The sequence below is a fragment of the Capricornis sumatraensis genome, chromosome 2 (assembly GCF_032405125.1).
Source record: "Capricornis sumatraensis isolate serow.1 chromosome 2, serow.2, whole genome shotgun sequence".
Classification (NCBI taxonomy): domain Eukaryota; kingdom Metazoa; phylum Chordata; class Mammalia; order Artiodactyla; family Bovidae; genus Capricornis; species Capricornis sumatraensis.
In genome coordinates this window covers 145,679,487-145,693,698 of record NC_091070.1, presented here as the reverse complement: position 1 = coordinate 145,693,698, position 14,212 = coordinate 145,679,487, and the positions used below count along the sequence as shown (strand labels likewise).

Sequence of the window (14,212 nt, the reverse complement as noted above, 5' to 3'; positions counted from 1 at the left end):
CTAATATCCTTATAAGTCCTCTCCTTTATTTTTTAAGGCAACATGCATAACACTTTCTTTCAGCGAGTCTTATTTACCAGTTGTTATTTACCTTGGGTAAGTTATTAAACCTCAACTTGCCATGGCAGCTACTACTCCTGGTCCTCCTGATGCCCCAAGATCTAGCAGAACGCATTATTTGTCCTTTGTGGAAAAGATACACTGGGTTTGCTTCTCCTGCTTTTCTCCCAACACAGTCATCCATGAACTTACTGACTGGTTTATTTCCCATCAGATTTTGCATATCACATTTTTTCCTGATCAATTAAATCACCTCCAGCAAAACAAGCAATGATCATGGGGTGACCTGTCTTATCATGGGTCTCATTATCAGAAACAGCTGACTTTATGAATGGTTGAATGGCATATTAACAGGCAATTATGGTCTCAGGAGAGCCTACCTGGAAAATATGAGAAAGAGGGAACTTTCTGACAAGATGTATGTTCTCAGAACCAAAAATTAATATATATTAACCAGAATAAGAGTCCCAAAACCAAGGGACAAAACTGGGTAGGACATCTCTTAATACTATATCTGTATTTAAGGTTTTGTATTATAGTGATTGAGAGAATTTAGTACCCAACTAAGAACTCTTCCATTAAAGGACTTAGTGATGACCCTATTTAATGGGAAATTGGGACTGCTATGTGGCAATTTAGCATTTTTCATACCATTGAATACATAAGCATGGCATGTTGGTAATTAAACTCTGAAATGTAGTTCATCAAGTACAAAATATCAACAGTTACAGCAGAACCACAGGAGAAAAAGATATGTTAGAAGCATGTGTGTGTGTGTGTGTGTGTGTGTGTGTGTGTGTGTGCGCGCACGCGCGCGCTCAGTGGTGTCCAACTCTTTGTGACTCCATGGACTTTAAACCACCCGACTCCTCTTTCCTTGGGATTTTCCAGCAAGAATACTGGAGTGAGTTGGCATTTCCTTCTCCAGGACCTCTTCCCTACCCAGGGATCAAACCTTGTGTTTCCTGCATTGGCAGGTGGATTCTTTACCACTGCGCCACCTGGGAAGCCCTTTAGACTTAGAGCTACCCCAGATGTGAGCAGGTTTGGATTTTCCTCCTTTGGGGAGCCGGGGACTATATTCCCAGGAGTTTGAAGCATAGCTGAAGTATAGTTAGAAGAAATTGGGGGAAAAATAAAGTATGTGAGGAATTGTGATTTTACTGTTGGGTGGCCAAAGGAATGAGTTACAGTAGGGATTTTTTTTCTGTTCTTCTTTCTTTTCTTCTTCTTTTTTTTTTTTTTTTGGCTGACCAGTATCAATCTGGACTTAATATGCTTAGCAACCTAATTAGTCTTTTAAATGTCTAATTTGTCTTTTAACCCCCTTTCGGGGTTTTGAAAGTAGAATAATTAACAGAGAAACAGGACTTTCTGTTAAACAGAAACTTTGGGCACTTTTGTGGTGTAACAGCAAAGGAAGTTCGCAGAGACAGCTGTGGTACTGATGTGGGATCAGCACCTGGAGCTCAGTGATATCACTGTCAGTGGCAGTATGCGGAGGGGGTGTGATATCTGATGCTCAGTACTGGTGGTGGCAATGTCTGCTCTATTAGTTCCATGGTATGAGTTTGGCTGTGATACAAGCTTGGTTTGTGTGTCCATTTTCTGAGCTTGTTTCTATGCTTTCTGGCAATTCTCAGAGTCTCAGTATCCTTAAGAATTTCCTGGTTCAGACTGCAATTTGAAAAACTTGAATCTTTCTCACTAGCCAGTGTGAACTTAGAGAGGAAAAGGTCTTTTAATAACTTGTATCCTTTGTATTCTCTTAGCAGAGAGCCATTTTGAATGAGTACATCTGCTACTGTGATTTATTAATAAATAATGTGATCTCTAATCTTAAAATGATATAATTTAATAAAGAATGTAAGACATTTACATGAAATAAATGCAATCTATTACATGAAATAAAAGTAAATGCTAAATTGGGAACAGACTGTGTCAATCAGAAAATCTTCCTCAAAGACATGGGATTACAGTTAACTCCTGAAGGATGGGCAGGAGATGGCATTTTGGGTACAGGAACCATAAAGCATAGGAAGGAGCTTGGATATTCAACCAGCAGGGAGACATGCTTGATTGAATTAGTGTGTTTGTGAACTGAAACCAATATGACTGGTTAAGAGGCACATATTACTAAGGGCTTGTCTTCTAATCAGAAAGAAATTCTCTTACACATCTAAATTTTTTTCTGAAGTGAAACATGTTAAACATTAGGCTGAACATTTTGCCGCAGACATTTTAGAAACCAAGTTTGAATTAGCCTCTGCTCTATGTGCAAACTTCTTAGCTATTCTTTCCTGGCTGATGGGAGAAAAGATTTGGGCGGAGGTAAGTAATAAAACCTGAAAATAGTTCCAAATATATCGATTTACTTTCAATTTTCCTTTATTTTTGGAATTTCTTTTTAAAATTACTTTTAATATTAATACTAAGTAGCGAACAACTAAACAGTTACAGCTTTGCATCGGCAGTGTAAAGACTGAAGACTATTTCTCAATGGCAACGTCCAGTCATGCTTGCTGTCCTTGACCCTTAGTAACATTCTTGCTCACTGATTTCAGAAAGACTTCCAGGAGTAAAGATACATTTGAAAGTGGCTGAAAATAGTTTTAAAATCCAACTTCCCTGGCTTGATAGTGAAATGACCACACTGTCTGGTCACTGGGTCAAAAATCAATTACAAAACAGAAGAGTTTTTGCATTAGCCTTAGTAAAAGACGGACTCGAAAACCACAACCGGGGGAAAAAAAGCAACCATTAAACTACAGGAAATACACTATTGGTTTTTTCCTCTTGGCGAGATGGGTCGACTGCTTTCCAGCCCCGCTGTGGATCCTCTGAAGTTCACGGTTCGCTCTGTCGCTTCTGCCCAGACCCCCGTCCCCATAGAAGCCTTCGCAGGGTAGCCCTGCAGCCAGGTCCCACTCCCTACCTTCAGGGGACCGCGTGCCAGGCCCCACCCTAGCCAGAGCCCCAGAGTCCCACTCCATCGCCTCCGGCAGGCCCCAAGCCAGGTGGGGGACGAGCCCAGGCCGGGCGTTAGCTCCCAGTTCCGCGTCTGCGCAGCGGACGTGGGGCTGGAGCGGGGCCGGCCGGGGAGGCGCAGGATGCGCGGGAGCCAATGGGCAAGCTCGGGGAAGCCGGGCTGGCGGCGACGGCCGGACCGGCGCGCACTCGCGGGATGGAGGGCGAGTACCGGGCGTCTCAGGCGCGCTCCTGGGGCCTCCCGGCTGGGGGCGCCGGCGGGGAGAGCCCGGGGGGTGACGCCCCCCTCCCCGGCAGCATCAGCTCCTCCGCCCTGCTGCAGGCCGAGGTGCTGGATCTGGACGAGGACGAGGACGACCTGGAGGTGTTCAGTAAGGTGAGGGCTGCGCGGCGGCGCGTCCCGGGAAAGTTCCAAGTCAACTCCCGGAGTTGGCCCCGCCGTGCGGCGGCCGCCCTAGCGCGCTCCCCCGGCCCCGCCGGAGGCTCGGAGCCGAGGGTGGATGGGTCTTCCCAGGCCGCCTGATCCTGCCTGGCTGCTCGCCGCCCCCGGGGCTGACTCCCAGCACGTCCCGAATTGCAGCAGTTCACTCTTCTGCACTTTGACCTTGCGTTCGGCAGGGCCATGGCTTCGTGGAGTCTGCAAAGTTGTGCCATTTCCCACTTTTCTCCTCTTTCCTTCTCTGACGCGGATATTTCCAGGGGCAGTGCTGGAACCCGGGAGGCGGTAGCCCGAAAGTGCCCCCGCCCCTGGCAGCTTCTTTTAGGGCGCAGCCAGCCTTGAACCCTGGGAGCGAAATCACCCGAGTCTAGGGAAATTATTCTCGATTTAGTGTCGTTGCTGGTTTTGGATTGGAGACTTGGGTGACGCCGGAGGTAAGTCTTAAGTCTAGTGGGAAGAGGCGTTGGGAAATCCCTCTTCAGGAGAAAACAATTCGTGTGTCCAACTAGGAAGCTCCTGCGCTGCGGAGCTCAGGATTTTTTAAATATTAGCTCCTGCCACCCAACTCACCACCGGCGCTTTCATTTTTAAACCTAACCCAGGGAAACCTAGAGACCAAAGGGTCCTCTAAACTTTCAGGATAGTTGGAGAGAAATTGACTCGGTCACTGGCAGACTTGTGGTGCCTGTAGGCTGATGGCTGTAATTTTGTTTTGGAAAAGAAAAATACCATTCTTGGGAGGCCATGCAATGCCACTGCAGCTTCTCTCAGTTGCTGCTGGCAGAAGAGTTGAGATGGGAACATTGTATTTCATTACTAAGAAGCCTGTGCAGTAGGTAAGTGTTACCTTGAGGTGTTAAGGACAGCAACAGACTTCACCACTGCTTTATTCTGGGAGAGAAGTTATAAAGTGGACAAGCATACTCAGACCCCACAGAAGAATATGCAAAACTCCCCACCCCCCATTTTTCCCTTTAGGATTAAGTGAAGTGGTAGGCACAGGTGTATTGGGGAAGTTCAGACAGAGTATCTGGTTTATAGGCTTGATGAAATCACGTGACCTTTCAGTGTGTTTAAATTGTAAAACAGTGGAATTATTTTTTGTTTACGTGTAAAAAGTTTACACTGACTTTTTTGTTGTTGTTCCACACATACTTTATGTTCAGATCAAGGACAGTTGATCAGTTCTTATTGCCTTCTAAGATACCATTGTTGTTTAGTCACTAAGTCATATCTGACTCTTTGGGACCTGGTGGATTGTAGCCCACCAGGCTTCTCTGTCCATGGGGTTTCCCAGGCAAGAAAACTGGAGTGGGTTGCCATTTCCCTCTCCAGTCCTGACTCAGGGATCGAACCTGTGTCTCTTGCTTTGGCAGGAAGATTGTTTACCACTGGAACCGCCACACTATGAGCGTTAGCCTTTGGGGCTCTGCACTGGGAAGCTTGGGGTGGGGAGGATGTGTACAGGGAGTATGTAGAGAGTGGCAAGTGCGTATCAGGATCATCTGGGGTGGTTTAAATGTCACGTGCTTTCTCTTTCCCCAGATTCTAAGTGTCCTGGCCTCCGCCAAGAATCACTGTTTTAATGAGCCTCTTGTGGTCTGAGGCTGATCTTAGATGAAGCTAATGAAATTTGAGTTTGGGCTGTTTGTTTGCCTAGGTCTCTGGAAAATGTAAGATACTGGGAGTAGCACAGGTTCTAGGTGGGAAAGGAATGATAGGTTGTAGCCAGAAGCATTTCTTTCATTTTTAAAAAAATATAAATTTATTTATTTTAATTGGAGGCTAATTACTTTACAGTATTGTATTGGTTTTACCATACATTGACATGAATCTGCCACAGGTATGCATGTGTTCCCCATCCTGAACCCCCCTCCCACCTCCCTTTCCATCCTATCCCTCTGGGTCGTCCCAGTGCACCAGCCCCGAGCATCCTATATGTGAAAGGAATCACCAGTCCAGTTTTGATGCATGATACAGGATGCTGGGGGCCAGAAGCATTCCTAAGTAAGCATTTCTGGTGAATTGCTTAAAGCCATCTCAGAAGAAAGGAATCTAGAACTCTGAGACTCCAATCAGCTGTTGAGCTTTCTTTTCTCATTCCAAATAAAACAGTTGTTTTTCCACCTAATTTTGTTTTGTAATTGTGTATTCTGTTTTAAAAGAATTTAAGTTTCAGCAACATACTTAACCACTGCTTTATTAAGCAGTGCATTTAGTAAGGTGCAATATTGTATCTTTACTGTATCTCTTCTATAGAAGCCAGCCTTGACTTTTATACGCTCCAATACAACACTAGCAAGCAGGATGGATCCAAGCATATGAATCCTGCTTGATTATATTTTAGTAAGTTGGATTTTGCAGCCATTAACTGCAGTTCGACAAGCAGATTTAAGAAACTCATCTTCATTTGGCCTGCTCTCTCTGCTGCTGCTAAGTTGCTTCAGTCGTGTCCAGCTCTGTGCGACCCCATAGACGGCAGCCCACCAGGCTCCCCCATCCCTGGGATTTTCTAGGCAAGAATATTGGAGTGGGTTGCCATTTCCTTCTCCAATGCATGAAAGTGAAAAGTGAAAGTGAAGTCGTTCAGTCCTGTCCGTTTCTTAGCGACCCCATGGACTGCAGCCTACCAGGCTCCTCTGTCCATGGGATTTTCCAGGCAAGAGTACTGGAGTGGGGTGCCATTGCCTTCTCCTACTTCTCCCTTTTTAGCCTGCGTCTCTGTAGAACCCTACCACTGTCCAGCAAACCTTAAGCTGGTATCAACTATTGCTTTTGAAGTGTACTAACTTTACCCTTGAGAACTTTGAGACTGACAGTTTTCATATTCAGTTTATATTTACAATTGTATCTCTTATTTCCTTAGATTATTTATGAGTATATATACCATACCCCTGTCCAGGTGCTTTTTCTTTTAATCTTTCTAGAATGGAAGTAGAGTTGATATACAATAGTATAGTACTTTCTGCTGTATGATGTAATGATTTGACATTTGTATGCATTATGAATTGATTACCATGATAAATCTAGTAACCATCATAAATTTACTGCAGTATTATCGACTATATTCTCTACATGTACGTTACATACCTGTGACTTTAGTTGCTTTATAACTGAAAGTTTGCACTTTTTAATCCCTTTAACCTATTCCTTCTTCCCTCTTCCAAACTACTAGTTTGTATCTGTGGATCTTGTTTCTGTTTTTATTTGTTCATTTGTTCTGTTTTTTATATTCTACATATGAATGAAATGATAAAACATTTGTCTGAGTTATTTCACTTCATAATACTCTCTAGGTCCATCCATGTTGTTGCAGGTGGCAACATTTTATTCTTTTTTATGGCTGAGTAATATTCAGTTGTGTGCATATATACACAGTATCTTCTTTGTCTGTTCATCTACTGATGGACACTTAGATTGCTTCCATAACCTGGCTGTTGCAAATGATGCTACTGTGAAAATGAAAAAAGAGTAGTGAAAGTGTTAGTTGCTCAGTTGTGTGCCACTCTTTGCAAACCCATGGACTGTAACCTGCCAAGCTCCCCTGTCCATGGAATTTTCTGGGTAAGAACATGGGAGTGGATAGCCATTCCCTGCTCCAAAGGATCTTCCTGACCCAGGAATCAAACTTGGGTCACCTGCCCTGCAGGAGATTCTGACACTGCACTGACAGATTCTTTACTGTCTGAGCCACTAGGGAAGCAAGTGAGCACTGGGGTGCATGCATGCATGCTAAGTTGCTTTAGTTGTGTCCAACACTTTGTGACCCTGTGGACCATAGCCCACCAGGCTCCTCTGTCCTTGGGATTCTCCAGGCAAGAATACTGAAGTGGTTTGCCATTCCCTTCTCCAGGGGATTTTCCTAACCCAGGGATCGAACCCACACCTCTTATGTCTCCTACATTGGCAGGCATAATTTTTATCACTAGCACAACCTTGGAAGCCCAAAAATACATAGAGGTGTGTATATCTTTTCAAATTAGTGTTTTCATTTCTTCAGACAAATACTCAGAAGTGGGATTGCTAGATACTATGATCATTCTTAATTTTTTGAAAAACCTTCATACTGTTTTCCATAGTGACTGCATCAATTTACATTCCCACCAATAGTGCATGAGGGTTTCCTTTTCTCCAAATTTTTATCAACACTTGTTTTTTGTTGTTCATTTTCTAAAAACCATTCAGACAGGTATGAGGTGATATCTGCCATATTATGATTTGGATTTGCATTGCCCTAGTGATTAGTGACATTGAACATTCTTTTCCTTTGTCTTCTGACCATCTTTATGTCTTCCTTAGAAAACTGTCTATTCAGGTCTTCTACTCATTTTTAAATTGGGTTGTTTCTTTTGTTTTGCTTATTTTCTTTTTTGTGATTATTCATTTTATTTATTTTATTTTTAAAATTTTTATTTTTACTTTATTTTACTTTACAATACTGTATTGGTTTTTGCCATACATTTATATGAATCCGCCACGGGTATACAAGAGTTCCCAATCCTGAACCCCCCTCCCACCTCCCATCTCATATCATCTCTCTGGATCATCCCCGTGCACCAGCCCCAAGCATCCTGTATCCTGTATTGAACATAGACTGGCGATTCCTTTCTTACATGATAGTATACATGTTTCAATGCCATTCTCCCAAATCATCCCACCCTCTCCTTCTCCCTCAGAGTCCAAAAGTCCATTCTATACATCTGTGTCTCTTTTGTTGTCTCACATACAGGTTATCATTACCATCTTTCTAAATTCCATATATATGTGTTAGTATACTATATTGGTGTTTTTCTTTCTGGCTTACTTCACTCTGTATAATCGGCTCCAGTTTCATCCACCTCCTTAGAACTGATTCAAATGTATTCTTTTTAATGGCTGTTCATTTTATATTGACTTGAAGGAGTTCCTTATATATTTTGGATATAACACCCTTATCAGATATATCACTTGCAGATAACTTCTTCCATTCAGTAGGTTGCCTTTTCATTTGTTGATGGCTTTCTTTGCTATGCAAAAGCTTCTTAGCTTGATATAGTTCCATTTGTTTTAATTTTGCTTTTGGTACTCTTGCCTGAAGAGATAAATTCTTAGATATTGCTAAGACCAAGGTTAAAGAGCAGCTGCCTTTGTTTTCTTTTAGGAGTTTATGGTTTCAGATGTTACATCTAAGTCTTTAATCCATTTTGAGTTTACTTCTTTTTTTTTAGTATAAGAAAATGGTTCAGTTTCAGTCTTCTGCATGTCGCTGTCCAGGTTTCCCATCACCATCTATTGAACACACTGTCTTTTCCCTACTATATATTCTTGTACCACTTTTCATAAATTAATTGGCTATACAAGCATGGGTTTATTTCTGGGCTTTCTGTCTGGTTTCATTGATCTGTGTATCTGTTTCTGTGCCAGTACCATACTGTTTGTTTACTATAGTTTTTTAGCATAGTTTGAAGCCAGGGAACATGATACTGCTCACATTGTTCTTTTTTTTTTATGTTTTTCATTTTATTTTATTTTCAGATTTTATTTTATTTATTTACTTTACAACATTGTATTGGTTTTGCCATACGTCGGAATGAATCTGCCACAGGTGTACACATGTTCCCAATCCTGAACCCCCCTCCCTCTTCCCTCCCCTGTTCTTCTTTCTTAAGATCACATTGATTATTCAAGGTCTTCTGTGGTTCCACACAAATTTTCGGATTATTTGTTCTACTTCTGTGAAAAATGCCATTCATATTTTGGTAGGGCTTGTATTGAATCTGTAGATTGCTTTGGGTAATATGGACATTTTAACAATATTAATTCTTTCATTCCATGAACATGGTATATCTTTCCATTTATTTGTATTTTCTTCAATTTCTTTTATAAGTATCTTATAGTTTTTAAAGTATAGATCTTTTACCTTATTAGTTTAAATTTATTCCTTGGTATTTTTTCTTTGAAGTTATTTTAAGTGGAATTATATTCTTATTTCTCTGACAGTTGATATTAGTGTATAAAAACACAACAAATTTCTGTATGTTGATTTTTGTATCCTGCAGCTTTAATGAATTCATGTATTCTGATAGTTTTTTTGGTGGAGTATTTTTTTTTTTTCTATTTTTATAGTGTCATGTCATCTGCAAACAGTGATAGGTTTTACTTCTTCCTTTTCAATTTGTAATTCTTTTTACCTCCCTTTGTCTGATGGCTGTGGCTAAGACTCTCTATACTGTGTTGAATAAAAGTGATGAGAGTTCAGTTCAGTCGTTCAGTCCTGTACGACTCTTTGCGACCCCATGAACTGCAGCACGCCAGACCTCCCTGTCCATGACCAACTCCCAGAGTCCACTCAAACCAATGTGCATTGAGTCGGTGATGCCATCCAGCCATCTCATCCTCTGTCGTCCCTTCTTCTCCTGTCCTCAATTTCCCCAGCATCAAGGTCTTTTCCAGTGAGTCAGCTCTTCACATCAGGTGGGCAAAGTATTGGAGTTTCAGCTTCAACATCAGTCCTTCCAATGAACACCCAGGACTGATCTCCTTTAGGATGGACTGGTTGGATCTCCTTGCAGTCCAAGAGACAGTCAAGAGTCTTCTCCAACACCACAGTTCAAAAGCATCAGTTTTTCATTGCTTCGCTTTCTTTATAGTCCAACCCTCACATCCTCACATGACTGCTAGAAAAACCATACCCTTGACTAGACAGACCTTTGTTGGCAAAGTAATGTCTCTGCTTTTTCATATACTGTTTAGATTGGTCATAACTCTCCTTGCAAGGATTAAACATCTTTTAATGTTATGGCTGCAATCATCATCTGCAGTGATTTTGGAGCCCAGAAAAATGTCAGCCACTGTTTCCACTATTTCCCCATCTATTTCCTGTGAAGTGATGGGACCAGATGCCATGATCTTTGTTTTCTGAATGTTGAGCTTTAAGCCAATTTTCACTCTCATTTTTCACTTTCATCAAGAGGCTGTTTAGTTCTTCTTCACTTTCTGCCATAAGGGTGGTGTCATCTGCATATCTGAGGTTATTGCTATTTCTCCCAGCAATCTTGATTCCAGCTAGTGTTTCTTCCAGCCCAGGGTTTCTCATGATGTACTTTGCATATAATTTTTTAATAAGCAGGGTGACAATATACAGCCTTGACATACTCCTTTTCCTATTTGAAACCAGTCTGTTCCATGTCCAGTTCTAACTGTTGCTTCCTGACCTGCATACAGGTTTCTCAAGAGGCAGGTCAGGTGGTCTGGTATTCCCATCTCTTTCAGAATTTTCCACAGTTTATTGTGATCCACACAGTCAAAGGCTTTGGCATAGTCAATAAAGCAGAAATAGATGTTTTTCTGGAAATCTATTGCTTTTTCGATGATCTAGCAGATGTTGGCAAATTGATCTCTGGTTCCTCTGCCTTTTTCTAATACCAGCTTGAACATCTGGAAGTTCACGGTTGATGTATTGCTGAATCCTGGCTTCGAGAATTACCTTACTAGCATGTGAGATGAATGCAATTGCGTGGTAGTTGAGCATTCTTTGGCAGTGCCTTTCTTTGGGATTGGAATGAAAAACTGACCTTTTCCAGTCCTGTGGCCACTGCTGAGATTTCCAAATTTGTTGGCATAATGAGTGCAGCACTTTCATAGCATCATCTTTCAGGATTTAAAATAGCTTAACTGGAATTCCATCATATCCACTAGCTTTGTTCCTAGTGATGCTTTCCAAGGCCCACCTGACTTCACATTCCAGGATGTCTGGTTCTAGGTGAGTGATCACACCATCATGATTATCTGGGTCGTGAAGATCTTTTTTGTACAGTTCTGTGTATTCTTGCTACCTCTTCTTAATATCTTCTGCTTCTGGTAGGTCCATAGCATTTCTGTCGTTTATCGAGCCCATCTTTGCATGAAATGTTCCCTTGGTATGTCTAATTCTTGAAGAGATCTTGTCTTTCCCATTCTATTGTTTTCCTCTATTTCGTTGCATTGATTGCTGAGGAAGGTTTTCTTATTTCTCCTTGCTATTCTTTGGAACTCTGCATTCATATGGGTGTATCTTCCCATTTTTCCGTTCCTTTTCACTTCCCTTCTTTTCACAGCTATTTGTAAGGCCTTCTCAGGCAGCCATTTTGCTTTTTTGCATTTCTTTTTCTTGGGGATGGTCTTGATTCCTGTCTCCTGGACAATGTCGTGAACCTCCGTCCATAGTTCATCAGGCACTCTGTCTATCAGATCTATTCCTTAAATCTATTTCTCACTTCCACTGTATGGTCATAAGGGATTTGATTTAGGTTAAACCTGAATGAGTAATAGAGTTTTGCCAAGAAAATGCACTGGTCGTAGCAAACACCCTCTTCCAACAACACAAGAGAACACTCTACACATGGACATCACCAGATGGTCAACACCGAAATCAGATTGATTATATTCTTTGCAGCCAAAGGTGGAGAAGCTCTATACAGTCAACAAAAACAAGACCAGGAGCTGACTGTGGCTCAGTTCATGAACTCCTTATTGCCAAATTCAGTCTTAAGTTGAAGAAAGTAGGGAAAACCACTAGACCATTCAGGTATGACCTAAATCAAATCCCTTATGATTATACAGTCGAAGTGAGAAATAGATTTAAGGGACTAGATCTGATAGATAGAGTGCCTGATGAACTATGGACTGAAGTTCATGACATTGTACAGGAGACAGTGATCAAGACCATCCCCATGGAAAAGAAATGCAGAAAAGCAAAATGGCTGTCTGGGGAGGCCTTACAAATAGCTGTGAAAAGAAGAGAAGTGAAAAATAAACGAGAAAAGGAAAGATATAAGCATCTGATTGCAGAGTTCCAAAGAATAGCAGGAAGAGATAAGAAAGCCTTCTTCAGCAATCAATGCAAAGAAATAGAGGAAAACAATAGAATGGGAAAGACTAGAGATCTCTTCAAGAAAATTAGAGATACCAAGGGAACATTTCATGCAAAGATGGGCTCGATAAAGGACAGAAATGCTATGGACCTAACAGAAGGAGAGGATATTAAGAAGAGGTAGCAAGAATACACAGAAGAACTGTACAAAAAAGATCTTCAAGACCAAGATAATCACGATGGTGTGATCGCTCACCTAGAGCCAGACATCCTGGAATGTGAAGTGAAGTGGGCCTTAGGAAGGATCACTATGAACAAAGCTAGTGGAGGTGATGGAATTCCAGTAGACCTATTTCAAATCCTGAAAGATGATGCTGTGAAAGTGCTGCACTCAATATGCCAGCAAATTGGGAAATCTCAGCAGTGGCCACAGGACTGGAAAAGGTCAGTTTTCATTCCAATTCCAAAGAAAGGCACTGCCAAAGAATGCTCAAACTACCGCATAATTGCACTCATCTCACCTGCTAGTAGAGGAATGCTCAAAATTCTCCAAGCCAGGCTTCAGCAGTATGTGAACCATGAACTTCCAGATGTTTAAGCTGGTATTAGGAAAGGCAGAGGAACCAGGGATCAAATTGCCAACATCCGCTGGATCATCAAAAAAGCAAGAATATCCAGAAAAACATCCATTTCTGCTTTATTGACTATGCCAAAGCCTTTGACTGTGTGGATCACAATAAACTGGAAAATTCTGAAAGAGATGGGAATACCAGACCACCTGACCTGCCTCTTGAGAAATCTGTATGCAGGTCAGGAAGCAACAGTTAGAACTGGACATGGAAGAACAGACTGGTTCCAAATAGGAAAAGGAGTATGTCAAGGCTGTATATTGTCACCCTGCTTATTTAACTTATATGCAAAGTACATCATGAGAAACGGTGGGCTGGAGGAAGCACAAGCTGGAATCAAGATTGCCGGGAAAAATAGCATAAAGCTCAGATATGCAGATGACACCACCCTTATGGCAGAAAGTGAAGGGGAACTAAAAAGCCTCTTGATGAAGGTGAAAGTGGACAGTGAAAAAGTTGGCTTAAAGCTCAACATTCAGAAGACGAAGATCATGGCATCTGGTCCCATTACTTCATGGGAAATAGAAGGGGAAACAGTGAAAACAGTGCCAGACTTTATATTTTGGGGCTCCGAAATCACTGCAGATGGTGACTGCAGCCACGAAATTAAAAGACACTTACTCCTGGGAAGAAAATTTATGACCAACTAGATAGCATATTGAAAAGCAGAGACATTACTTTGCCAAGAAAGGTCTGTCCAGTCAAGGGTATGGTTTTTCCAGTGGTCATGTATGGATGTGAGAGTTGGACTGTGAAGAAAGCTGAGCAACGAAGAATTGATACTTTTGAACTGTGGTGTTGGAGAAGACTCCTCAGAGTCCCTTGGACTGCAAGGAGATCCAAGCAGTCCATCCTGAAGGCGATCAGCCCTGGGATTTCTTTGGAAGGAATGATGCTAAAGCTGAAACTCCAGTACTTTGGCCACTTCATGCAAAGAGTTGACTCATTGGAAAAGACTCTGATGCTGGGAGGGATTGGGGGCAGGAGGAGAAGGGGATGACAGAGGATGAGATGGCTGGATGGCATCACTGACTCGATGAACGTGAGTTGAGTGAACTCTGGGAGTTGGTGATGGACAGGGAGGCCTGGCCTGCTGCTATTCATGGGATCGCAAAGAGTTAGACACGACTGAGCGGCTGAACTGAACTTGAATTGATACCTGAATGGTTTAGTGGTTTTCTCCACTCTCTCAATTTTAGTCTGAATTTGGCAATAAGGAGTTCATGATCTGAGCCACAGTCAGCTCCATGTCTTGTTTTTGCTGAC

General features: G+C 42.0%; 1 protein-coding gene across 2 annotated transcripts in view; it reads left to right on the top strand.

Annotated features, from left to right (window-relative positions):
- The first annotated feature begins 3,244 nt into the window (after positions 1 to 3,244).
- SNX7 (sorting nexin 7) overlaps positions 3,245 to 14,212 on the top strand; it is a 127,319-nt gene continuing 116,351 nt past the window's right edge. For both annotated transcript variants that reach the window (XM_068965294.1, XM_068965293.1), the window contains exon 1: positions 3,245 to 3,424. In XM_068965294.1, coding sequence (XP_068821395.1) covers positions 3,245 to 3,424 — 180 coding nt within the window. The remainder of the gene's footprint in view (positions 3,425 to 14,212) is intronic.